We start from the raw sequence: 26,308 nt of genomic DNA, 5'->3' as shown, positions 1-26,308 counted from the left end.
ATTAGGCTTACTGAAACCAACCTCTTTAAGCCTAACAGAGAGGGTCACAGCATTTTCACTTAACACTGTTCACTACTGAAACCCAAATACTATAAGAAGTAAAAAAACATGGAATTGAAAAACTGTTTAATAACTTTTTACAAAATATACAATTTCAACAATGTCCCCCCCCCCCTCCCCTTACCAAAAAAGGGCTTGTCCCCTGATACATTTTATGTACATAGTTGTGAAAAAATGCTCAATAAAATAGACAACCCCTCCCAAAAAGGTGTGGTGGTCATCCTTATACAAGTATTTCAGACAAGACTTTTGGCACATTTACAATAGTGACAACAAAAACAAGAAAAGGACATTCAAACCCTTTTAGTAAATGGACTGCCACAAACAAGTCTCTAAAGTTCTTAATAATTTACACAGAACAGTTTCAGTCAAAGTTCCTTCGATGAAACTTCAGTTGAGGAAGGATGGTAATGACTGGAGTGGATTTTAAAACTGCTGATTGGGTGATGTATGACCCACGACGGGTGTTACATGCTCTTCGTTGTTTTGCGCTTCTTCAGCCGTTGCCTCCAGTCGTCAGGAAGTGCCTCAAAGTTGGCATTTTTTGAAGCTTTTCCGCTGTAAAAAAAACCCGGTACAACTGTTAGGGCAAAATTATCAAGACAGTAAAAAAAAAAAAAAAAAAACCCAAAAAACAACTAAAGTAAAAAAGTACAAATGACGATTAGCAAATGAATACAGGAACATACGTCACAAACTGCTGTTGCTTCCAGTCCTCAATGGTCTTCTTGTTGAGCTGCTCTCTGTCCTCGTCACTGGAGCTGCTCTTTTCTTCTTCATCCAACTCTTTCTGGATGCTCTGCCACTTCTTCACCAGAGAAGGCATTTTGATCTTGCTCTTCTTTGACTACAGAAACACAGGGATAGAGATAAAACTCATATTTTTGAGCTACTTGTGTTTAAGCAAGCAGATAGAGAAAACAGCCTTTCGAAAGTTAATTGAAAATCGATCACAGAGGTTCACACTGAAAGAAGACAATTAACACTGAACATTACTGCTATTCAAACTGTTTTCACATCTCATGCTCTCTTTTAACACAACATGTAAACATTTCAACTCCCACACTGACCTTATCCTTCTTGGCTTTCTTGGTCTTATCAGTGGGCAGAGCTTTGGCTCCAGGAGGCTCACAAGGCGGCTGTGGTGGTGGCGGCAGAGGTGGCTGAGGAGGCAGGGCGGGGAGAGGTGGAGCAGGAGGTTCACAAGGGACCAAAGGGACAGTAGCAGCCGGCACACCCCAGTATGTGGCAGCTGACATGAGGGGAGCTGGAGAAAAGGACATGACTGTATGAGATAAACAAAAGAATGTATCTGGTAGTTTGTTTTTTTTACTCACTTGTTTTGAGGTGTAGTTTGAACACTGAGATTGGCCTCTGATTGTTGTTGTTTTTTTTGGAGGATGTGTGATGATGCACTTATTACTAATGATGTATATGGTAATGTTGTTACCTGCACTGACTGCAGGCTGGGTGTAGAGAATGGGGCTGCTCCCGATGGTGATGGTTTTATTCAGCTGACTGGCTTTACGTTTCTGACCCTTCCCCAAAGAACCCGATGAGTCCACAATCTGTATTAGAGACAAGAAAGTTATCTGAAAGATGTCGTCTTTATACAGATACTTCACATGCAGCATTTTAATGTTTTAGTGGTCTGCCCGTCAGGTGGAAAATGTCATACCTTCATGCTAGCGGTGCCTGGGGGTAACGGAGGCCTCCCACTGCCGTCTTCTTCTGTCCCGGGCGCTGGGGGCTCCCCGTCATTGTCATCATCCACATCCATCTCCACCTCCATGATCTCTCCATCACTGTCAGGTGGAGGAGGGGGTGGAGGCGGGGAGTCCGGTGGGAGAGGAGGAGGCGGCGGGTAATGGGAGGGTGGAGGTGGGCTGTCAGGAAGAGGAGGCTGAGACGGGGACCAGAAAGATGAAGCAGTGGGCTGGGGAGGGGCTGGCGGTGCAGGAGCCGTGTAACTAGAAGATGCTGTTTTTAAAAGAAAGGGAAACGTCCTTTTGCGTTAGCGAGGATTCAGAATATGAGTATCAAAAAAAAAGGTAACGTTTAATACAACGGGTCAAACTGCTGAAGTTGTGTTTCAACTGATCACTCGCTTGTACAAGATGATTAAACAAAGCAAGCTGTGATTTGTGATGAAAGAAGCAGCTGGTAATCTAACTGCAGTGTTCATTGTAGCTCTGTTAAAGCTCAGTTGATCGAATGATAAACACTTTTATTTTTAAAAAAAAAATCCTTCACAATAAAAGCCTCTTTACATTTTTCTTATGAGAGAGCCAGATCAGGAAACGGGTATTTTCAGGAGCAGCAGCTTAACACAACCCAGCAGAGAGATCTTTTTGGACTTAAAGCTATCCTTAAAAAAAGTTAGTCAAAGCAATTATAGGAATAATAGACTGACCTGTGGTTCCTCCAAGGGAGGCAGAGGATGTTTTGGTTTCCCCTTGGTTCAACGTCTGGGTTCCTTTCAGGTCCTCATCCTTCTCCTCTTCTGTTGGGAAATCCCACTGGGAGGCATTGGTCTGGTTGTTCACATAGAAATACCGCCTGTGCTCTCTAGAGAGTGGGACAACAGAGATAAAAAAGAGAGTCTCAACAGCTGGCCTGGCAACTGGCTGCTCGACATGATACCCTGAGAGAGGGGCAAGGGAGTGGACATAATGGCCACAGTAAGGGGGCATGAGTGTTGGTATGGACGGCAAATATAGCCATCCAAAGAGAAGGGCCTGATTAGAGTGTGGTCAGGGGAGTGGATAGGGAACCCACCTTGCTCTCAATAACAAAGAAAGAAAAACAAAATCAGCTCTACGTCCTGAAAGTAGCATTCAGCAGCTCACACCATGGTTGTCATATTTGTTCCTTTTTTTGACAACCATTCCCTCCCAGACACAGGAAGACGCCAGGAAGGAATCATCATCATCAACATCATCATAATCAACCAACACAGTTCAGGTAATTACAGCCATACAGAGTCAACTTGATTTACATGAGAAAGAGGAAAATTAAAAAAATAAATTAAAAAAACAGGACATATGAAATAGAGTAGGTCTGACCTGATGGATTCCCGTCATTCCTCCATCTTCACCGTTTATTTGTTGCGTGACACTCCTCACTTCCAGGGCATCACTCTGTCTGCATTGCATTCTGGGGGGTTGAAGACCTGTAAAGTGCAAAGCTCTCCCACGCAACCAACCTTCCTACTGTAACACCCCCCCCCCACTCACTTTATCCACTGACTGGACCCATAAACAGTCTACAAACGCCCTCCCAAGCAAAGGGCTTTAGAGTCTGTGTTACAGGGACAGGCAGCTTTATTTAACAGGAAGCAGGCTGGCCCGTGGTGGATGCTCCCTTACCAGCACGTTCAAGGCCGAGTGCAGGGATTGCATCACAGAAACCTGGTGAGTCTGTTTCTGGTAAGTATTTAGATCCTCTCGCAATGGTTAAGCCTCTCCCCCAAGTCATGTAACAAAGTCTGCACCCTCGGCACTGGTAGGGGTTGTAGTCACACGGTATGATTTTTTTTGTGGGGGACGAGGGAGTTTAGAGATGTGAAAGGTAAGGAGCGCGTACCTGTCCCAGTGGCAGGACCAGCCTTTAGGGGCGGCGTTAAGTTCATAATGTTTTATGTGTTCAGCAGCTTCCTGCAGCCTGCGGCGAAGATAGACCCCGTTCAGAGCACCTTCCCTCCAGTCAGCAATGCGAGTCTGGGGTAGAGAAGAAAAGAGAGAGAGAGAGAGAGCGGAGGGTAAATGAAACAGAAAGTAGAAGTAAAGAGAAAAAGAACCACAAAAAAAAAAAAAAAAAAAAGATGAGCATCTTTCAAACGTGATAACAGCAAGTGTCAAAATGACACATTGTAAAGGATTATAATGAGAATTTAAATATTAAGTACTATCACATAGCTGAATGATTCATGATATGAAAGAAAATTAAGCATTTAATATTTCAGAAGTCCTTGAAAATGTTCATGTGTGAAAATGACGATGAAAACAGCTATTAACATCTCACCTCCGTTTGTAGCAGAAGCAGCTGAAAGTTTGAGATCGTCTTCTTATTTATCCCAAGGAACTCCATCTTGCTGGTTAGGGTGTTCGCCAGCTCTCCAATCTGAAACTATTGTTTATAAGGATCAGCAATGTCTTAAAAGCTACTACCGTAAATGCTATGACTTCAGCGAGGCATTCTTAAGATCTTACCCTGAGTTCAGGCGTTTCCACTTTGAGCTCAGGTGTTTCCGGTTCTTCTTTAGCAAAAGGTTTTGAACCCGTCTTCTCCTCAGAATCGTCTGCTTCTTTGTCTTCTACTTCGGCAACACTGTCCAGGACTTTTGAAAGGGCTACAGGACAGAGAGGCGTTCGAGTATGAAGGAACGTGTGGATACAAATATTGAACAGCAGGGATTTGTTATTTTTTTGCATTTCCACCATCCCAGTATCCGTTGTTGTGAATTGAACTCACCTGTCTCTGTGCTGTCCTGCAGCTCGGAGCCTCTGCTGTTAGAGTCGGGGCTTGCAGCACAGGGGAAGGCAGTCTTCCACCTGTTTTTCTTCAGTAGAATTGCACGTGCACCAGAGGCATCTTGGCTTGTCTCAGAACAAGGACTGGAGGCCCCAGCGCTTCCATCCCCCTCCTCCAGTGCCCGCAGCTCAGCCTAGGAATCAGACAACAAGTAAGAGCATGCTCAAATTGTCAATGACAGTAATAATTCAAAACACAATACAATTTGAGGCATTACTGTTTTACACTATGAAAACAGCTTCTTGTTATAAACAACCAAAATACATTGAAATCACACCTTTTTCCGCTCCAGGGCAAGTTCCAGCTCCACTGTGTCTTCTTCCGTCTCCTCCTCAGCATCCGAGTTTTCTCTCGACGGCTTTTTGGTGTCAAGATCCTTTGAGGCAGTGGAAACTGAGTTCGGGTCCTGCAGAGGGGTAGAAGGGGATCCTGAAGAGGGAACCCCTTCGCCTTCAGAGTCCAAACTGTTCTCAGGGTCATCCAAGCCTTTAATCAGTCTTTTCCTCCATTTTTCTTCAGCTTCTTTCACTTCGGGTGGAATCAGAGGGCCAAGCAGAGATGCAGCTACTCCGTGGCGCTCCTCCTCTTCGCTCGTCAGGCCTACGACACTCTCAATAACCTCCTTTAGACACAAAACAAAAAGAAAAAAGGTGCTCTCTTAAGGTCAAGAATAAAAAAAAAGCTAAAACGCCACAAAATTAAGATTCTTTACATTTATGTTGGTCATGAAGTAAGTTAAAACTTACCTTCGCTTGTGTCTCTTTGGCTGATGTTATAGGTGCAGCAGATGTGGACTTTTCCTCAGTATGATATTCTGCATGTGCTGTGCCATTTCCATTGACACTAGAGCTGAGAACAGAATAAAACCACACACGTCACACATGTGCAGGAGGCGCAGGCAGAAACAAAAAGTGTGCATTGCACCTCATCGGTGCAATTTTTATTTTGGTCTGGTGTAAGGACAAAGATGCTTCTGTCTTTCAGTTCTTCCTACCTGTTGGCGGACTGCTCCAAGCTTTGGACCTGATCAGCCAGATAGTGCGGCAGCTCCCATGACACCTCGTTGGTCAGAGTGTTCCAGTAATAGTAGCAGCCAGAGTTGTCATCCCAAACCTCTTGCCAGTCTCCCATCTCTACACCCACTGAAAGGAATGTAACAAGTGTCAGAATATTTTCTTTTGAAAACTTTATTGTTGTGTGAAGTAGATCTGATTAATGGGGACAATAAGGTAAATAAGTGATGATACTTTGCTTGTATGCACACAAACTTCATGCCATAACATAAATCAGGGCCAAAAAAAAAAAAGAAAGTTGGGATTGGCTCCTGCTGTTTAAACTAACACACGTACAAGCAGGACAGATGGTTCTGTTAATGAGACAGAGGGAACTAAAAGTGGTGGCTCAACTTTTACCCACAGCTAAAAGTAAAGACAACTTCTCGAGGGCTACACTCATCGATCTCATCCACAGTGACTGACGTTTCTTCTGCTGAGAGAGCCACTGTCTGATCTCTAAGCTGTAAAAGCTTTCCTCCTGAGTATGGTTTTGTAAGTCATTACTGAATTCAATTTAGTTTATGCACTTGTATGAATGTCAATTAATATATAAAATGTCAATATATTCCAGAATGTGATACATTTCTGTGACACATGGTCATGCAGTGAATATGGACCCATATTTTAGTTTGACTGGAAGCTTTATTTTGATCAACAAAGGTTGTCAGGACAAAGTACGTTTTAAGGGGCAACCAAACGATACAACCATGTTTTAAAAGGTTTTAGTGATTCCAAAACCACAACAGGCTAGTACCACCTCGTGTGAGAATCAGTCCCTGCCAGACATCAAATACAGCAAAGAAACTTACCTCCAGCTAGTGAGTACTGAGTATTGTATTCAAAATCTGTGCTCTGCTGATTCTGGTCCTCACTGGCAGCTGGCTGCTGAGTATCGTCAGGTCGAGGGGGGGTCGGAGTCGGGACTGAAGGAAGAGAAGCTGGATCTTCTGAACTTGGTTGAGTGGTGATTGCATCAATTTCCTGGTGTGAGAAGAATGGTCCAAGAAGGTCAAACATTAGAAATAAAGTTTTTTTTCTTCTAATTCTCAAGAGAAGTCACACTCAAGTATCTGCTTGAATTGTTAAAACTCAAAAGAAACTCATTTCAAACTCTTTTTCACAATCACAAAAGCTTAATTAGTGAATAGTGGAAAGCTAACTCACATCACTTCTGACTTAAATGAATCACTTGTATAACCAAAGACACCTTTAGTGTCTACATTTGTTTTGAAGTGTTTCTAAGATTAGCAACACTCTTTGAGTTAAACCATCCAATATTAAAATCAAACAGAAACAAACAAATTTTAAAATCAATGTCTGTCTAATTAATACAACTTCAAAGTCTTATCTGAAGGGCAACTGGACAGCGTTAGACTTTGAAGTACCATTCCCTGGATGACTGAGAACCTTTACAGAAATACCCATCCGTTCAATATGCACTTTACCGGGTTAATAATGCTTTTCTTGTTTTGAACAAGAAACACATTATGCCCAAACGGTGCAGTAGCTTACCTACACCTACAGGTAAGACATTCATTAACATCCTAGCACATGACGTATATGAAGAATAAAGCTGTGTATAAAGTTATACTTACAGCCATAAAACTGGCCAGTGTGCTGTCGATATCAGCTGACTGGTTGTGTTGAGCATTTCCAGGTAAACGCTGAGAGTCTCCAGCCTCCTCTTCATCACTGTCTTCATAGGCGCCCAGCAGGGACAAACCCACTGTAGGAGAAAAACAAACTTGATGCCTCTTGCCGCAAAGTATTCTTGTTTCTAGTGACCAGAAAAACAAATCGTAGAGTTCAGTTACCTGTGGCTTTTACTGCTGGATGCTTCATGTTTGTGCGTATTTCTCTCACGAATTTCTGTCCATCTGCCTCTTGATCATCTACAAACAAAACAAACCACCATGAGAAACCAAAAGAGCACATTCGCTCAAACTGTATCTACACGAGCCAGTTTAACAACCTTGGTTACTGTTCAACACGTACACTGCAGTTAAACCTTTTTAAATCACCAAGCGATCATCCATACCCTCTTAAGTAAATGCGATGATTAAAAAAGTATCGGTCCTGCATGCTTTGTGAAGTTATAGGTTAGTTATAGACATCTGTCGTCCTCACAAAGCTACTAGCCTGCTAACCGCTCATTTAGCACGCTAGCTTCGTGTCGATCAGGTGAAAGGTAAAAAAGAAAAACGACTTGCATTCAGAAAATATATAACCAGGGTTCGACTAATGTGTATTGAAGGCGTTTATTTGTATGAGATGCAACTTATTCTGCTAAAAGTCGACAGAGTGAAGTGACCACATCGGTCCATTCTTCTTCACGCCAACAATTAGCATTTAGCAACCTGAAGCTAACTTAGCATGAAGCTAAAATGTTAAATAAATATACCATCAGATCCAGAGAGTGCTTCGTCCCTCTCGTTCCCAACCCGGAGCCCGGGAGGTGAAAGCTGTAGGATGGTTCTACGACCGACTGTGCCGCCTGTGAGCCGACTTTTCTTACCCATCGCGGTGTGTCGGCCCGCTCACTGTCGTCCGAGGTTGCCAGCGTCTTCGTCTTCTTCTTCTTCTTCTTCTTCTGGGTTTTTTTTAGGCTGGGAAATACCGTTTTAGGGCATTACCGCTTCCAGCTGGCACGGAGGGCGGATCGGGAACTACAGCCCACATTAACTAATTTTACCAACAATAAAAGATAGTGAGTAAATTCTCTCTATCAATCCTACGATACTGAAAAATAGCTGAGCACTTTGTCATGGATGTTCTTTATAGAGTAGTTTACGTGTCTTTATAATAATCGGTAAAAATCTACTCGAAGGTTCCCTAAATCTGGATCTTAAACTCAGTCAAGTCATGCCGTGTTCGCTCCGTGGTAAAGGGAAGAAACAAACAAAGGGACCTACATAAATTCTGAGGAAATGAAACACAAAGCAGTTTTTGTTTTTTTTACCGGAGGAACGGAGAAATAATATGTATATTTTGTATATTTCAACTGCAACATATTTAGTGCAATATATCTATCTATAATAGACATGTGTACAAATGTTATATATTACGCACATGTCACTTTCAAATTTGTGTATATTTAATTGCGTACTGTCTATTTATACTGCTTTATTGATCCATATTCAGATTCTATTATGCTTATTTGTAAATTTGGGTTATAGTTTTTTGTATAATTTTGACATTTTTGACATTGCACCTATTGGATTGCTTTAACGGTGTTTTGTTGTTCGTAAACAATGACAATAAAAACATATCTTATCTTAAAACTTCCCAATTCAAGGAGGACTTGAATGCAGCACATGCTCCTGGTTGAACTTCCGGTTCATGAGGTCATGTTTTGTACGTCGCAGCATGACAGCGTAGACGCTAATAAGCTTACACAGCTTCAGAGCAGGTGAGGAGGAAACACCAGAAATAGTTTGATTTGAGCTTTACCTACAACGGAGGACTTCGGACGCAGGACCTAGGATGTTTCCTAAAATGAGCTCGCAGCTGTAAACGCTGAACGAGCGCCAGGACTTTCAGTGAGTTTAAAAGACTTGACATGGGATGGCGAAGATAAGCGATTACACAGCTTGTTCGTAGTGGTGCCTCCCACTCATGTATGAGCATAAAGAGGACCGGCGAGGGAGGCAGCAGTCGGCAGGGCTCGGAGAAGGAACAAGTTCTCCATCCAGGACGAGAAAAGGGTTGGTGTTGTCCGGATCAGAAACGATGGGGGCTGTGATGGGTCCGGTTCTACACTGGATGCAAGATGTGGCAGCTGTCACTCTCCTCAAGGCCCGGCGGACCTTGTTTCAAGCTGCGATCCTGTTTTGCGTGCTGCTTCTGCTCCTCTGGGTGTCTATTTTTCTCTATGGGAGCTTCTATTACTCCTACATGCCCACTGTGAGCTTCTCCACCCCTGTGCACTTCTACTACAGCTCCGATTGTGATGCCTCACAGACAGGACTCTGTTCTTTCCCAAAGGCCAACATCTCGTTCATGAAGAATCAGAGGGACCAGGTGATGGCTTACGGTCAGCCCTATCGCGTATCTTTAGAGCTCCAGATGCCAGAGTCTCCAGTGAATGAGCAGCTGGGTATGTTCATGGTCAAGATGTCTTCTTATTCCAAAGGTGGGAAGACTGTCTCATCGGTGGGCCGATCTACTATGCTGCATTACCGCTCCAGCCTCCTGCAGACCCTGAGTACTTTACTCTTCTCTCCTTTTCTTCTTACTGGCATGACCGAGCAGAAGCAGCTCATAGAGGTCGAGCTGTTCTCAGAGTACAAGACGAATGCTTATGAGCCCACCGTTGGTGCAGTCGTTGAGATTCAGTCAAAACATGTGCAAATCTACTCAGCCCAGCTCCGTATCCATGCTTACTTCACCGGTATAAGATATGTTCTGTACAACTTCCCCCTGACCTCTGCAGTGATTGGTGTGGCCACCAACTTCGCCTTCCTCAGTGTGATTGTGCTGTTCAGCTACCTGCAGTTCATATGGGGTGGACTCTGGCCTCCAGAGCAAGTGAGAGTCAAGGTTATGATGGGCGACAGCACTCGCATCCAGCAGAAGAGAGAGCAGGCTCGTAAGCGCATGGAAAAAGAAAACTCCCAGAAAGACCTTGATGCTTCTACATCCATTGAAACTGTGACTGCATTGTCTGAATCCAAGGGAAACGTCACAGCAGATGAGCTGCCGTCAAAGGAACCCTCTTTGGTCCAGGATGCCTCCGGAACGAAGGAGCCAGATTCTAAGGATGATGAGTCTCATGACTCTGAGGAGCCCGAGGAACAGGACAGCCAAGGCGGGCTGGAACGATGTGAGCTGCCACAACAGGGGGAGACAGAACTCCGTCAGAGACCTGGACCCTGGATGAGCCTGTGAACCCTTCACCTGTACCCATAGGCTTTTACACGCAGCACAATCTTGCATCACAAGCAGAACCCTTTTCTTTTTTTCTGGCTTCGACATAGGCATGAAAATATTCAAACTTATCTTGCTTCAGCTAATAAACCTGCAGTTTATTGTCTTGTATTGAAAACATGTTTACCTCATTGTAACTGGGACCTCTGCTCGCTTTCTCTTTGTTATTGTATGTAGCACTTTGACAGTCTTATGTTTGTGCCATCTGAGTTTTGCAGATGTTCCAGCTCTGACTTTCCGCACTGTATCGCCTGAAGGAAATTGGCATGACCATCAGCAGGTGTTACCGATTTAACACACCCTCTTCATCTATTACAAGAATGATGTAAGTAAGATAGCATTTTCTCACGCCATGGCAAGCTCCAACCCTAGATAAGGTACCCACCCCAGCGCTCCTTCCCCAAAAATATAGTAAAGGTCAAAGACTGAGCAGAATTGATTGTTTTTGAATGTAGCTGCCTCGTGCTGTGAGCAAAGTGATGCTGGATTTGGAATTTCCAGAAGTCAATTTGAGCCATTTCGAGCATTTAGGAAGTATGATTAAAGAATCCTCATGACAATTTTTCTGAGAGCCATTAGATTCAAAAGATGTTCTTTAAAAGAGTCTTTGTTTCTGACCACTTCCTAGAAAGAAAATACACAAAGGCTGCTGCCCGAGGGTAATAAGAGGTTTGACGCTTTTACCATTGCTTTCAACCTTCACATAGAGACGGTCTTTCTAGTTTTATTAGATGACATCACTGCCGTGACACATTGGATTAAAGCTTGAACTTTAAAGCTTGGAGTCTAGTCCATCACATCTTTGTATTCATTAATATGCATTTCATTGCACTTTGCCCTCTGTAGTTTAGTGTTATGTACCCATATATTTTAAAGAGGACATATTATAACCCTTTTCCCCTTTTCAAACAGTCCCCTGTTTAAATGAAACATCTGTGCTGTGCTTTTGTCAAAATATAACATGAATCAAGCACTAGAGGAGGTTTGTTACCCTGTATGAACCAGCTCACTCAGAACGCTCTGTTTTGGTGTATCTGTTTCTTCAAATGCAATGAGACCACCCTGAGTTTTCCCAGTAGACATCACCCCTCTGTACCGAGAATAAAAATGGCGGACCTGCACAAAAGTCTTGTTCTAGGCTGGGGGTTGAGTCCATGTGTGGAGAAAACTGGGGATGGTATTTATTTACGACAAAACTTGTGATGTCACAAGTTAAGAACATTTGTAACGGAGCATTTTTCTCTGTATTATAAGACTTGTGCAGACCTCAAAGGACTGCATGAATTTATTTCACATTTTGTGGGTCGATACCAAAATATATGTATAAAAACCCTGTAAAACTGGGGGTTTTATAATATGTCCCCTTTATGAGTTCTGTTAGTTAAAATGCCTGTCAACTGAATGTTCTTCTTTTTTTTTTCTTTTTTTTACAAAAAGAAGAAATGAAGGATACATCAAGTTACTATTTTGGTATTGGTTTTTAGAGCTGATTAAGTGAAGCATTGTTGTAATATGTTTCAGTCTCTCCATATTTAACCTACACTCCGGGGAAGCTTTGAGCTTAAGCAAGTTTGTAAGAGAGTTGTATGCAAGTTGTCTTGATGTGGGAAATCGTACCAAAGACATCATGAAATTGGGAACATGTGTTGCTCTGAAGAACCTCCTTGTTAATGCCTCTTCAGTTACATTTGTGTGTTTATATGTTAAACAAGTGAAATAAATGTACAGCTATGCACTATGCTTTCTTCATCATCTCTGTCTACTGTTTTATTTCTCTTTGAAATGTATATAATATAGGTATGTATCAATATACATGAAAAATAAAACATATGATGCCTTGAGGAATAAACTAAGTAGTTTTATCTCAAATGTTTATTCAAAGCATGGCAGTAAAACATTTACTGAACATGTTTAAAAAGTAAAGACTTTCTTGTGTGTTTTTCTATATTTGTCTTTAATACTTCACAACATTTTAACCATGAGTCTCATACACCCCTTTGTATCAGTACAATATAAGCTGTGGGTAAAATAAAAGATAAAAAGTTAATTTATTTCTAATATTATTATACTTATCGATCAACATACAGTAAAGAACAGTTTCTGGAAAACAAAGCCCCCATGCAATTGAGATGGTACATCTCAATGGGCTGATCCTTATAAAATAAAATACTATGATCATTGCTACTCTGAGATAAAAAAAAATGTGTATCTCTAATATACACTTTTTTTTGTAAATTCCATAAAAACAATATCGTCCTAAAACTGGGATGTTTCGGTCAAATCTTGTCAGAAATAACTAAAGATGAGTGAATCAGACCAGAATGATATCACACACAGGCATGGATAGGAACAGGGTTAAAGTTTCTGCAGTTATAGTTCAGTGTGATGCAGACAGTTTTTTAAAGAACAAGAATGAAGTTTGAAACGAAAAGTTAATCACATGAATCAATAAGTAATCAAATATGCAGGGGAGGGGGAATACAAAGTCTTATGGATTTTAATCAGGAGAAAAAAAATAAGAGTTTGCAAAAAAACACATTAAGGCCATAAAAGAAAAGGACATGTGCCAGCGATCTAATAATGTTGTTTGTACTTCAGACAGACCACATGGGTGATCAATAAAAGATGGTTTAGTTTATACAAATTCAAAAGACCCTTATTTTAAATGACAAAAAAATGGTCCCCAGTCTGCCTCTTAGTTTACTGTTCATGATGTGTAATAGAAGTTTAAATTTGATGGTAAGCCATAGCTAGGGGGCAGTATAATCAAATCAAAAAGTTGATCGACACAGTTAACTGTATTTGAATGATACGAGATTAAAAAAAAATAGTGTCCTTTAAATATACAATAACTTAGTTGTCTTTTTTTTGACAGGATGCTGATTAAATCTGGAAATACAGTAGGTCAGTGTGTTCATGCTATTTTATAATAATCACATTTTCCACTAAAAGGGCGGGTATGCCGAATGTTTAATCTCTTTCCTGCGCTTTGGTGAAAAGGATCAAAAATACCCTAAATGACACAAGTGTTGACAATCAGTTTCCCTGATACACTACGGAAGTGGAAAGCTGCGTTTATATGTTTGAAATCTGAACTTTGAGGCAATGATATTAAGACCCATTAGCAGTCTTTATTGAAAACCACATCCCTGATCTATCAGATGAATTATGCATTGGTCTGAATAAGGAGTGCACTAATGGACTTAAACCATCCATCAGAGGTATTTAAAAGCCCTCTGTATTTAGCCTAAAGCAGGTACAGATATAATCTCTGCTAGAATGGGGGTATGAGAATTAGTAATGCATTTCTTTCATTTTGAGTTTTGATTCTAATATCTCAAGCCTTTGCTGATTGTAACATTAAATGTTTCATTACTTATCAATAATATAACAACACACAATAATGAACGTCATCGTCAGTTTCACAGAAATGATGAATACCATTATGTTTTATTGTCAGAAGAAACCAGTAATTGTATTGATCACAGAAAAAGAAGCTATCAATGACAGTTATGCTCCCAAAGATATCCTATTAAAAACCTATACAGTTTTTATTGATTGAATAAATGAATGAATGATTGATTGATTGGTTGTTATTTAAGTATCCCTCACACAAAGTAGTCAGCTCTCATTGGTTTATTCCACACCAGAAACACAAAAGCAGTGATCCAACTATTCATAGCAAGACATTGTTGCATGTTCCTTTTACAGCTCTGTCATAAATAATGTGTTCTGACTTTTCTCTGGGCTTTGCAGATCAAATCTGACCAAGGAGGTTTATCTTCTGAAGAACTTCTCAATGTTTTTTAAAATCCAACTAAAGGAAATCAGCATTAATGAAAGACATTTTTCTTAAAAAGTACATCCCTCATGTCATAATAAATAGGACAACAAAACCAAAGATGAATCTTACTCTCAATCTCATTTTATTCACACAACAAACAAACATTAAACCTGCCAGTCTCTGAAGCTAATTGAAATGTTTCTGAACGTAACTGTGAACAGAGAGATCTTTGTCTTTTGGTTGAATTTATCAGCAAACCATTTTCTCTGTAAATAAGAAACATTGACTATATTTGTGTGATACAATGAGTATAAAAATTCAAAACAAAAAATCTGACATGACTCTGAAAACAATCATTTCAAGTTGTACAAGGAGGTTGTTGTTTTTTCAAAATTCAAACAAGGCATTCAACAATTCTAAAGTTCAGGTAAACAAATAAAATAAAATGTTTCATCGCAGTATTCAAATCGACCTCATTCTGGACAATTGTGTGTATTATATTAATGCTTGACTCACATGGACCAACCACCAGCCTGTTGTACCAAAAAAAAAAAAAAAAAAAAAAAAACAGCTCTCAACTTCAAGTGTTCCACTTGAATACCGTCCTGTGTCGCCCGTCCTCTCCACAGCTGAAGGTCACTCTGTTCCTCACCCTAAATGTTTTCCTCCTCCTCTGGGTGAACTTCAGTGACCTCTGCTGTTGTGTTACTTGCTGTTTTTGACCTGTCATCTTCCTGCTCGTCATCTGAACAGTCCGCCCAGCGCCCAACTCTCCTGACTCCATCGCCCACTGCTGGAGCGTTAACGCAAGGGTTATGGTCATAGATGACAAGTTTCAACCCTTGCATGTGACACAGGCCTGGGAAGCGATGGATTTTGTTTCGATCCACATCTATGACAGCGAGAAAGTGCATGTCCAGCAACACTTGAGGGAACTCTGTCAGCTGATTACCAGCGAGCCAGATACTCCGCAGCTCTTCCAGCCTTCCCAGCTCCTTGGGTAAACTTTGGATTTGGTTGTAACCAAGGTGCAGGGTCTTAATATTAGGTAGGTCACAGACCACCTTGGGGAAAACAGTGAAGCAATTCATCTCCAGCCACAGAGTATTCAGATCCTTGAGCTCTGCCAGCTCGAGGGGGAGGGAGTAAAGTCTGTTGTTACCCAGATAAAGGATGCTGAGCTGGGTCAATTTGCAAACAGCTGCAGGAAGCTCTTCAAAGTGGTTAAAGTCTAAGGCCAGGAGCTGCAGCTTCTTCAGGCCCTGCAGCTCGGCAGGTAAGCTGCTGAGGTTGTTGTCACTCAGGTAGAGCTTCACCAGCTCATCGAAGACACAGGCGGTTAGAGGTAGCCAGCGCAGCTGTCGGCTGCTAAGGTCCAGAGTCCGATCCAGAGGCATCTCCTTCAGGTCCCCTACTATGAAGCGCTGACAGCGCTCTGAGGGAATAAAGGCAATGAGGCCTCGCATGGCGTTACCCATCTTAGTCACTTTTTCTGACACATCTGACACTTCCTCAATTTAGAGCCAGACAAGGTTTGGCCTGAGACAGACTGTGGGCATCCTTTAAGTGAATCTGTTGGCATGCTCCTCCTCCGCCCCTGTGGAGATATTGATCCTGATAATATGTAATAAACAAAACAAGTTTTTGTCAATGCACTGCATCATGAGGCTGCGTCATTAATCATGATCCTGAATTATACCCTTACATCTAATAAAAATCATGCTGATTAATTTTAACAATAAAAAATAAGTCCTATCATTAGCCACCGATAAAAGGAATCATATATATAAAGAAGATTATAATGACAATTTAAAAAAACACTTACATTTTGATGTATTCCAGCTGATGTCCATTATTTCCAACATCTCCCACAATAAGACTTCTGTTTATCCATCTGAATGAGCTTAAAACAAATTGTTTGCTCTGGGCAGATACTCCCCAGTGCAGCCCTCTTACTATCTCTCAGTGGCTCTATGCCCTGACTTTCATGGTGATAGCAACCACTGACTGCTCTCTCCTCCCATTTGTTCCCTAATGACTTTCCCCCTTCTACAATGACAGGGAGAGAGAGAGAGGAAGGAGCAGGGTGCCATGGATAGGCATAAGAATAGTGTGGTTTGTGATAAGAGCAGAAAGGTTATCTTATTTATGTTGTTTTAGTCAGCTTGGACAAAGTTCTGGGTATTTGCTCGTGAAGTAGGCCGTTACTTTGTTGTATAACTTGATTTAAAATGTGTTAGGAGGAAATGAAATTAATTTTAAAGAGGTCTGATGAAAATTAAGATCACTTACTATGTATAATCCCCAACATGATCTTTCTCCAGATCTGTAGGAAATGGCATGTCATCCCCACCTGCTGTAGGTGTTACCATCCCCATTCTATCTTGCATACCTTCATTAGAGCTATTTTCCAATGAGATAACACTAAGGAGGAATTTCATTTCTCTTATCACAAGGGGCAATGTTAGTCTGTTGTCTGTTTTCACTCACTGACACACTGTTTTTAGCACTTGTCCTTCTTAGACACCACACAGTCATGGGGCCTCAAACTGCTGCATCGACTGAGCACACAGCAATATGACTTCCATAACAGACTCTGTTCATAGTAAACGTTTTATAGGAGAAGAACACAAGTGTAATCAATGGCCATTGAAAGGGTCATATAAACTCAGAGGTTATGCACAGGGATTATTAAGCATCTGTCCAACCACCACTTTTTTGTGTTTTCACACCACAGGCATAGTCATGGTCTCTCAACACCAATTTCATGCTCATCATGACTGCACAAATAAAAAGAGTGTAGTTTATTTTTTTTAGGCACCTAAAAAGCTGTTGTATGAAAGGCCCACAGGCCAGAATTTTTGGGTGGGGGGGGGGGGGGGATTTCTTGTTGCTTTCATAGTTTTTCCTTACATGTTTTTTTTCTCCACATAAGTTGTTGGTGTATGTTTATTATAATAAACTCAAACTGACTTAAACTGACTGTAACTAATAGGCCTATGGGGTTTTCAATATAGACTCAAAATTAGAGTTCCTCACAGTAGCCTTAATAAGGAAGCACATACAACATCTTAACATAAATTGTAATGCTTTTAAAATTATTTTAAAGAGGATTAACATACATGAAAAGTGTTGAATAAACACATTTTGAACAATTAAAAACACAGCACTAAAGTAACATTATTAAGCATTTAAATAAAGTAAAACACAATGAAAAAATATATGAATAGCCTAACTAATTCAGAAACAGGACCATAATAATAGAATTGAATACTAGATCGATAGGAAAGCCACAATTAGATTTAATATGATAAATGGTTTCTTTGTCATAATCACAACAGCCTCAGGCACAGAGAACATTTGAAAACATTCATGTAAAACATGTATCTGAGTTTGAATTACACAAACAGGGTTTCTTTAAACACAAACATTATTACATTAAAGAGGCAGACAGCACTGTATACTCATAATGCAAGACATCTTGTGATCACAGGAGGGATTCCCTTTGTAAAAAAATTATGTTTTTGATATTTGCTCAAGTCTCCAGCAGCAGCCCCCCCCCCCTCCTCCGTAGGACTCACGGAGTCATCTGACAGGTTCATGTTTGTGTACGGAAGTGGTCAGCGGGTTGTAAGGTCAAAGGGTAAATGCTATCCCTCTTTCGATTCAGAGTACACACACAGCCATCTTGGATCTAACGAAGAGAAGGGAAATTGATGCGGTGAGGTTTTTTTTTTTGGTTTTTTTTTTAATTTTTCTCTTCGTATTATATCACTGTGGTGGAGAAAGACTCTGTGGCCATGAGCCCTTTATCTGGCTTTGTTTTGTTTTGGTACGGAGGTCCTCAGTCTGCAGCAGGTCTTAGCTTGTGCTGCAAACGAAGCGACACTGAGCCGAGAAACGGGCAGCTTACTGGGGATATATGGAGGCAGAGGGGGGCCCAAGTGACTGCCCAGTAGTGACTGCCACCCGGCACTTTAGTGGAGTTTAAAGCACTCCTTATTAAGTCAATTGGCTCCTTGATACGGCAGCTCTCTGGAGGACGGATGTGAAGCTAACGCAGCTAACACAGATTAGCCTGCTAACATTAGCTACACGACCGTTGGCTAACCAGCAAGTTAGCGTCGCTTGTTTTTAAACAATTAATCAAATGTTTATAAATATTATTACTGGCATTAGTTTAACCGACCGAAATATAACGTTTAGTTATACTGTCAGCTGGCTTGTTTATCATGTTTTATGGATTAATTAAATACTTTATTTTGTTATGGAACTTTTTTTATATCTTTTTACAATTTAGACATAATCTCTACTTTGAGTTTTTAAACTATTTATATCGTTTTGCAACATCAACATAATCTCTACTTTGAGCTTTTAAACTAAGAAAACCAGATACTTAATATGTCACTGATAATAAAGAGTTTAGCATCTGGGAATTTTCTTTCTATAAGGTAAACTATATTAAATAGTTTATCAAAACATTATTAATCATTTTATTAGACTAATACTTCAGTGCTGGGACATAATAATAATGTGTATTTCTCTCAGTTATCATATACACTGTTTCACCCTTATGCAAATAACTTACTATGATTCACCTATAATGTGTTGATGTATTTGCAACAGCAGAGCTAAAAAAAGAAACCATAGTTTGTTAAAGATGTGAGGTGGCTGAGATTGGATTAGGTTATTTGTTGAATTTGCTGACTTCTTGCCAGATTCCCTCCATATCTTTAACTAAAGCTCTCCTCTATCTTCAGGCGACAAAAGGCATGTTTGGTGCTAGAAAGAAATTTGTCGAGTTCGTTGAGGTTGTTGACAATGACTTCCCTGATGAAAGCATGTACTACAACCAGCCATCGATGTTCCCACATCGGTCGGACAAAGACGTGAGTGTTTCACCCATGTATGCACGTTGTTTTTATTTCTTGAGTTTACTGCAAACAAGGGGATTTCTTACTCCCTTTCCTTGGTCCTGTCCTCTGATGTTGTCCCTTCAGATGCTTTCCTCTCCCTCACCATCGTCATCAGGGCAGCTGTCGCAGCTCGGCGCAAGTTTGTACGGCCCACAAAGTAGGTGTTTCTTTTCCCACACTGACTCTCATTACAGTTTGCTTCTACATTGGGATTACTTGAGAGAAAATGAATCGTTTACTTTGTGTGAGCATGAGTGTTTGAAGCACAGCAGGTTATAAGTAACTAAAAGTATGTATACATTTCTACTTAAGACTGTTTTCTTGTTTGCCTGACAACATTTGTTCGCATATGTCTTTTCTTTAGGTGCACTTGGTTTCTCGATACGAGGAATGGGGAACAGTACGCCTCAGTTAAACCGAAATCTCACGCAAGGCACGCAGCTATCAAGTCATATCACCCCCACAACGGGGGTCCCCACCATGTCCCTCCATACCCCCCCTTCACCAAGCAGGTGTGTGTAAAGTTGTCTGAGTTTGAAGCTTTAAATGAGATATTTGTGTCGTTAACTTTAATTAATAACTTGGATATAGGAATATCAGTTGACCGGCCATAAACAGAGATTAAAATCCACTGAACCAGATTTTGGGGTATTTTTAACAGAGGGACATTGCCGATGAACACGAGGAACATGCTGAACCACTCTCAGGTCGGTCAGAGCATCGGAATGAGCGGCAGGACCAATAGTATGGGCAGCTCGGGGCTCGGCAGCCCCAACCGCAGCTCACCCAGCATCATCTGTATGCCCAAACAGCAGCCAGCACGCCAGCCATTCACCATAAACAGGTACACAGATTCTGTCTTACTCTCAACGTTGAGATCCGCTGTCCTTAAATGGTCCCTGTAAAGAGAATTTTCTTTTGTTGGGAAAGTTTGTGTTTGAAAACACACTTCATCTGTTGTTTCGGTTTTGTTTTTTTTGTTTTTTTCCGCAGCATGTCAGGATTTGGTATGAACCGTAATCAGGGGTTTGGGATGAACAACTCATTATCAAGCAACATCTTCAATGGCACAGGTTAGTCAGTTTCACCCAGGTGGATATGCTCAAGGATCGATCGTTTTTGTTATGTTTGTATTTCATTTCAGATTTGCAGATTCTCGTGAAAAAGAAAGTACAACTACTTTTGGATAAATGGATACATTATGTCACTGTGAGAAAGCAGTAAAAGGGATCAGTCTCTTTTGCAAAACCTTTATTGTGATCGTGTTCTTTTTTTTCCTTTGACTACTGAAACTGTGGTAAATAGTTCTTACTTAGGCGAGGGTTATTTTGAATCTATTGACACCCAGTTTATCCTTTCCACATAATAACACGGGTACATTGTGTTTTAGGCCACATTACACATTAAAAGTTCCTAACCTTCCTACTGCTGCAGATGGGAGTGAAAATGTAACGGGACTGGATTTGTCAGACTTTCCTGCATTAGCAGACAGGAGTCGGAGAGAAGGGACTGGAAACCCAACACCGGTGCTCAACCCACTGGCTGGACGGGCTCCTTATGGTAGGCCATTAGGCTGGAGAAAATCTTATTTTTACCCACATACAGCAGAAGAGGCATGAATATCAGCCACTCCATTTGGTTCATAACTCTAGCTGAGGTTTTATTGGAAAAAAAAAAAAATCCACAGAAATAAGAACCACTTATGTGATTTGCTGCGTATTACACCTCAGGGAATAATAATCTCTGCTTCACTGTGTTTATCATTATCAAGTTGGCATGGTGACGAAGCCTTCAAACGAACAGACACAGGATTTCTCCATTCATAACGAGGACTTCCCCGCACTGCCTGGCCCAAACTACAAGGACCCAACGTTGAACAACGATGACAGCAAAACTGTAAGTGTAAGTCTCTCTTTATGTTTTAAGGTTTTTTATACAGTAGGAGTTTTCAGGTTTTCTTCTCTGTGTGTAAAAGGTTTTTTTTTTTTTTTTTTAGAATTTGAACTCGACAAGCAAGAGCACATCGAATGCAGATGGTCCCAAGTTCCCCGGGGACAAGACGACCTCAGCACAGAACAACAACCAGAAGAAAGGGATCCAGGTGTTGCCCGATGGTGAGACTTCTCAGCCAATCGTATCGCTCCAATTCCACTGAGACATCCCTTCTTAATCCCACAACTTGGGTGAGGCAGTCGGGTTCTCTACCCTGTATTTGGGGTTAGATAATTAAAGGGTATGCTACAGAAAGAAAACCAAGAGAATATGTTCAGTTTGATAAAAGACCATCTTCATCTTCCCATCGCTTGTAAGAGAAATAGGCTTGTTTTGCTCTCCAATGTTTGCACACTGTGTGGTTTTGAAATGTGGAGGTAACGTATGACAGTAAGCACTAACTGTAAATGAAAAGCTACATCAGAATGTGTAACTCTGAAATATCCTGCGGCTGCTGCAGGTCGGGTGACGAACATTCCTTCAGGCATGGTGACAGACCAATTCGGCATGATAGGCCTGCTGACGTTTATCCGAGCGGCAGAGACTGATCCAGGAATGGTCCATCTGGCACTAGGAAGTGACCTCACGACATTGGGACTCAACTTAAACTCTCCTGAGTAAGATAGAAGTTCTACCATGAAAACAGTCACATTAAGTATCACTAGCCAGGAGACGTTTCACTCAGAATGATATACGGAATTGGTGCAGCAACATGTTGACATTTTTTATGTGCACTGTGTGCATGATAGTCTTTTTCTGTATTCCTGTGAATGCTCCAACTACATGTGCAATGGCTGCAGCTCTGTTGCTGCTCTTTGAGTTGTGCACTGTGTGCTCTTTTTATGTCTATCCTTGCTCTTTTGCTGATGTAACACTGTAAATGTCCCTGTTGTGGGATAAATAAAGGTTAATCATATTTGATCATATCTTAAAATAGTAAAAAATAAATCAAGTGTCCAGTTGTGAAAATCACTATTTCTTTTAAATGTGATATGAACCTACTTCAGAGAATACGGTATATTGTCTTTCCCTTAGTATCTGTGAAGACTAAGGACGAGACTCCTCACTTGACTGCATTTTAAACCTCAAAGCACTGGCTCCATGTTCTCGTCTCGTTAGTTATAACTGTTACTGTTCATACATGTTTGTAATGATCTTTTGAAATGTTAACAATCTTAAGAACCTGCTGCAACTTTATTTCCTGACAGAAACTTGTACCCGAAGTTTGCCTCTCCGTGGGCCTCATCACCGTGTCGACCTCAAGACATCGGTAAGACATTCACGCACAGTGTGTGAGCGACGCTGACCTTTGAACATTTATATTCACATTTTGAACTTACCTTTCAGCGGTCCTGGTAAAGATGTGGCTGTTTCTAAGTCAGTGTAAACCGTTTTATTAGGACTGACAGAAGGTCAATGTAAGGTAAGGGAGTTGTTATGAAATCTCAGGAAGGCAGAAGTGAATCACTAAAAACATCACAATCACTCAGTAATCCTGTGGAATTGGTAATATTGGTAATGTAATATATTTGGATATATGATCTCCTGCCATGTGGTCTCTTTGTGCATTGGCCTTCATGTTGCAATCTGCTGCTGCCATATGTGATGGTTTATAAAAGACCTTTGGCCCCAGGAGTTTTGCCTCTGGATTTTGTATAAACGACAGACTTGTCGGGCAAAGCTGCTCTGCTGTAAGCTGTCAGAAGGCTAAATCGACACTGTGGGTTTGTGCGCTTGTTCCGTTTCTGCACATCATGCCTCTCTTGATCCCAACATACCAAGTTCCAAAACGGTTGATTCTTTCCACTGAAAAATACTAAAACGACATAGCTGATGTGATTTACTTATTGCGATATTGTGAAAGTATGAAAAGGGCTTTAAAGACTGATGTCAGGCAAGATTTTGAATTTTGTTGTTACTTACACAATGGCATCAGTTGTCTATGTACAGTAAGTAGAAAACATCTGGCAGCTCACTACGAAATACTGAGAGGGGATCTGTTGTAGTGTTGATGAGAGATTTCAGAGACTTTATTCAGAGCTTTTACAGAGACGAAACACTCAGACGGTTAATAAACAAGAACCCTCCCTGGAGTACTCTCATTTACATGTTGCTATGGTAATCTTTGTGTCCGATGACAACTGAAACTGAAAGGCATTGATGTGTTGTGCTCCTTCAGAGCTCTGAAGCAGTCAATTAGATTTTCACCATTTAAAAGGTACAGGTGAATAATGTAAGACAGGCCTTAAAGCAGGGAGAAGTGTCTTTGTTTAAGACCTTTAAAAAAAAAAAAAAAAAAAAAATTCTTTATGCGTTTACTCTTCCATACTTTGATGGATTGATGAGGATTTCAAATGGCTTAGTTGCTAGCTGTTTCTGGGTTTCAAGGGAGATCACATTTATGAAGATCAGAGAAGCAGGTTCATTCATTAATTGGGACTAAGGTAAAAAAAAATAAGTAACATTTTCCAAATTGTGGATGTTTTTTCTTTTTTAATCATTCCTGCCCTTGGAGATACATAGACACACTGGATGACTGCAGTGTGAATCTTGTTTAAATTTGAGCCAACAAGGAGAACAGGTCATTAAAAGTGACAGGACCTTTCTTTCTCCATGCTGCAAGAACACAATCTAAAGGGGGGAATGCAGGATTGTGACAAATTGGGGTGAAGATAGAGTTGTTTATTCAGCCACATTTTTATTTTAAAACCATAACTGAAATGAATTTTTGATTACAAGCTAATGATCTGAGGGGCTAATTTGTGTAGCAGTGCTGGAAGAGAAGGGCTGCTGATGTCCTGCTCCATCGCTGAAAGAGTATTTTGTAGTTGAAGAAGCCAACTAGCACACAATTTTAATTCTCATTCAACTGTTGCGTAGCAATGCCACTTATATATTTTTGAAATCTCTCTATTTTCAGGACAGCAGGTTGATAAAAGTCTTCTAGTAACTACATTACGATGACATATTTTATTTGTGCTCACCTTTCAGATTTCCATGTTCCCTCGGAGTACTTAACAAATATCCACATAAGGGACAAGGTAAATATGAGCATCAGATCGCACAATTGGTAAAAGCAGTTTTCATGAGTAAAAAAAACACAAACATATTGTCTGCTATCCTGTAGTTGGCTGCAATTAAACTGGCGCGATATGGTGAAGACCTGTTGTTCTACTTGTACTACATGAATGGTGCAGACCTGCTACAGCTACTGGCAGCAGTGGAGCTGTAAGTATTCCACTCGTTGGTTGGTAAAATGTTGTTGTTAGATTCTCACTGTTAAATGTTTGTTTTTGCCTTTTACTTTGGTTGGACTTGTACCTTCGCTGTCCAGCTTTAACCGGGACTGGAGGTACCACAAAGAGGAGCGGGTTTGGATTACAAGAGCCCCCGGCATGGAGCCCACACTAAAGACCAACGCGTATGAGAGGGGAACCTACTACTTTTTTGATTGTCTTAACTGGAGGAAAGTAGCCAAGGTATAGTTTTGACTCCTCTTGTATTTATGGGGAAAAGTGACATCTGTGTTCTCCTTTTCTGACTTTTGTAAGCGATTAAGCCTTTCCCCATCATGTTTGCATCTTTAAGGAGTTTCATCTGGAGTACGACAAGCTGGAGGAGCGGCCGCACGTGCCAACAACATTCAACTACAACCCAGCCCAGCAGGCCTTCTAAGGCCCCGACCAGTCCAAAGGCCACAGTTGTTCCTGCAACAGCACTGCTGTCCAGAGGGGGCGCTGTGGCTCACACAGCTTGGTTTTTATTCCTTAAGGATTTGGCTATTTGACTGAGGGGGTTTTTGCTACCATCCGAACTGCCCTGCCTTTCCAAATTACATGCTGCCCAAAACACCAACACTTGTTCTGTTTTTATTCTTTATGTTCCTGCTGTATTTTTTGTCTTGTTTTGAGCAGGGTCTGTGTTATGTTTACGTCTCTGAATCTGAAGCCTGTTTGCTTGCAGAGAGGAGGACTGACCTTGTGGCACAGGACAGTGAGAGAACAAAGGTTTCGCCTCGCTTTCACAAGTGTTAAGAACAGAAAGAAGTCGAGGAAAGCAAAGTTGATATCCTCGGACGCAAGTTTAAGGTTGAAAGAAATGCAATGTTTATTGTTGCACTATATTTAGTAATAAAAGAACACAAAATTTGTTTGTGCTTTTTTATGTGAACACTCCCTGAAACTATTTTTCCTTTTCCATTTGTTGTGTCAGGGGGTTCATGCAACTTTTCCACCCTTTTTATCTCCCCCTTTTTTTTTTTTTTCTTCCTTCCATTGAAATACCTCTGTATTTGCACCAACAAACTGTTTTCTGTCTCATCTTGTTTCCCCCTCTGTCTCTGAGTTCGGTGCCAGCGGAACATGGACACAAATCTGGGAGACGACTTTGGTGTCCACAAATGTGGGCGAGTCCTTGCAAATGTTGCTTCTGAGCAAACAAAACAATTTCCAGACTTTGTTACAATTTTGTAAGAAATGTGTACATTTTTTTGTTTCTTTGCATCACATAAATTAGTATATGTATATGTACGAATGTGTATATATGATTGATATATATATATATATATGTATGTGTGTATATATATATATATATATATATGACATCTATTTTGAAAGATACTTTGCCCTGCCTTGTACCTCGTTTTTATGAGGTGAGCATGGTTGCAATATGTGGATGTAACAGGACATTTCTGGATCTGCTGGACAGGGTGTCACGTGGCACTGCGGGCACTTACAACAAAGTAATATAACATGAAAATGCCATTTAAGGAAAGGTCTGATTCTCAGCCAAAAACACACACAAAAATCACACATGGAGATCACCCCCCCCCCAGGTTTAGAGTCCAAAGCAAAAGAATGGATGTATTTCAATTCAAACTGTTTGAACAGCCGTGAACAGCTTTTCATAGTTAATGGAAAACTGACAATTTTAGGGGAAAAAAAATCCAGACCAATCTTGTATTTTCTGAAGTCAAATGCTTATTTTCTTTGTATTAAAGCAGAAAAGGCTTTCCTGAACCGCTGTGTGTTTATTGATCTTTT

General features: G+C 40.9%; 4 protein-coding genes across 10 annotated transcripts; 2 read left to right on the top strand and 2 right to left on the bottom strand.

The window, feature by feature from the left end:
- Positions 1–109: 109 nt before the first annotated feature.
- Positions 110–8,436, bottom strand: fnbp4 (formin binding protein 4). Of its 2 annotated transcripts, none has more exons than XM_079346590.1 (17): positions 8,050–8,436; positions 7,463–7,540; positions 7,244–7,374; positions 6,458–6,629; positions 5,588–5,735; positions 5,340–5,442; positions 4,871–5,215; positions 4,534–4,726; positions 4,272–4,411; positions 4,084–4,188; positions 3,646–3,779; positions 2,474–2,628; positions 1,739–2,040; positions 1,511–1,628; positions 1,131–1,327; positions 750–907; positions 110–618 (listed from the first exon to the last, which is right to left on the bottom strand). In XM_079346590.1, exons 1-17 carry the CDS (start codon positions 8,165–8,167, stop codon positions 528–530), a joined length of 2,688 nt encoding a protein of 895 aa, XP_079202716.1. In that variant the 5' UTR covers positions 8,168–8,436; the 3' UTR covers positions 110–527. The 2 variants fall into 2 exon arrangements, with proteins under 2 accessions (XP_079202716.1, XP_079202717.1); XM_079346591.1 differs by having other exon boundaries at positions 8,164–8,436.
- Positions 8,437–8,973: 537 nt separating this feature from the next.
- LOC306825700 (seipin-like) lies at positions 8,974–12,000 on the top strand. Its single transcript, XM_079346610.1, has one exon. The coding sequence runs from the start codon at positions 9,264–9,266 to the stop codon at positions 10,533–10,535; it is 1,272 nt and encodes a 423-aa protein (XP_079202736.1). The 5' UTR covers positions 8,974–9,263; the 3' UTR covers positions 10,536–12,000.
- Positions 12,001–14,579: 2,579 nt separating this feature from the next.
- Positions 14,580–15,836, bottom strand: lrrc10 (leucine rich repeat containing 10; the record flags this gene model as incomplete). Its single annotated transcript, XM_079346614.1, has 1 exon — positions 14,580–15,836. The coding sequence occupies one exon, from the start codon at positions 15,834–15,836 to the stop codon at positions 15,012–15,014; it is 825 nt and encodes a 274-aa protein (XP_079202740.1). The 3' UTR covers positions 14,580–15,011.
- A 2,136-nt stretch (positions 15,837–17,972) lies between these two features.
- Positions 17,973–26,284, top strand: cnot2 (CCR4-NOT transcription complex, subunit 2). 6 transcript variants are annotated; one of them, XM_079346601.1, is made up of 15 exons: positions 17,973–18,079; positions 19,119–19,247; positions 19,359–19,431; positions 19,639–19,786; positions 19,936–20,118; positions 20,268–20,347; positions 20,745–20,834; positions 21,046–21,176; positions 21,271–21,388; positions 21,727–21,883; positions 22,475–22,536; positions 24,258–24,307; positions 24,394–24,494; positions 24,601–24,745; positions 24,855–26,284. In XM_079346601.1, exons 2-15 carry the CDS (start codon positions 19,131–19,133, stop codon positions 24,939–24,941), a joined length of 1,542 nt encoding a protein of 513 aa, XP_079202727.1. In that variant the 5' UTR covers positions 17,973–18,079; positions 19,119–19,130; the 3' UTR covers positions 24,942–26,284. The 6 variants fall into 6 exon arrangements, with proteins under 6 accessions (XP_079202727.1, XP_079202726.1, XP_079202724.1 ...); XM_079346600.1 differs by having other exon boundaries at positions 20,709–20,834; positions 21,046–21,170; XM_079346598.1 differs by having other exon boundaries at positions 20,709–20,834.
- Positions 26,285–26,308: the final 24 nt, after the last annotated feature.

The sequence above is a fragment of the Symphodus melops genome (assembly GCF_947650265.1).
Source record: "Symphodus melops genome assembly, chromosome: 6".
Classification (NCBI taxonomy): Eukaryota; Metazoa; Chordata; class Actinopteri; order Labriformes; family Labridae; genus Symphodus; species Symphodus melops.
This window is presented reverse-complemented; position numbering and strand designations above follow the sequence as displayed.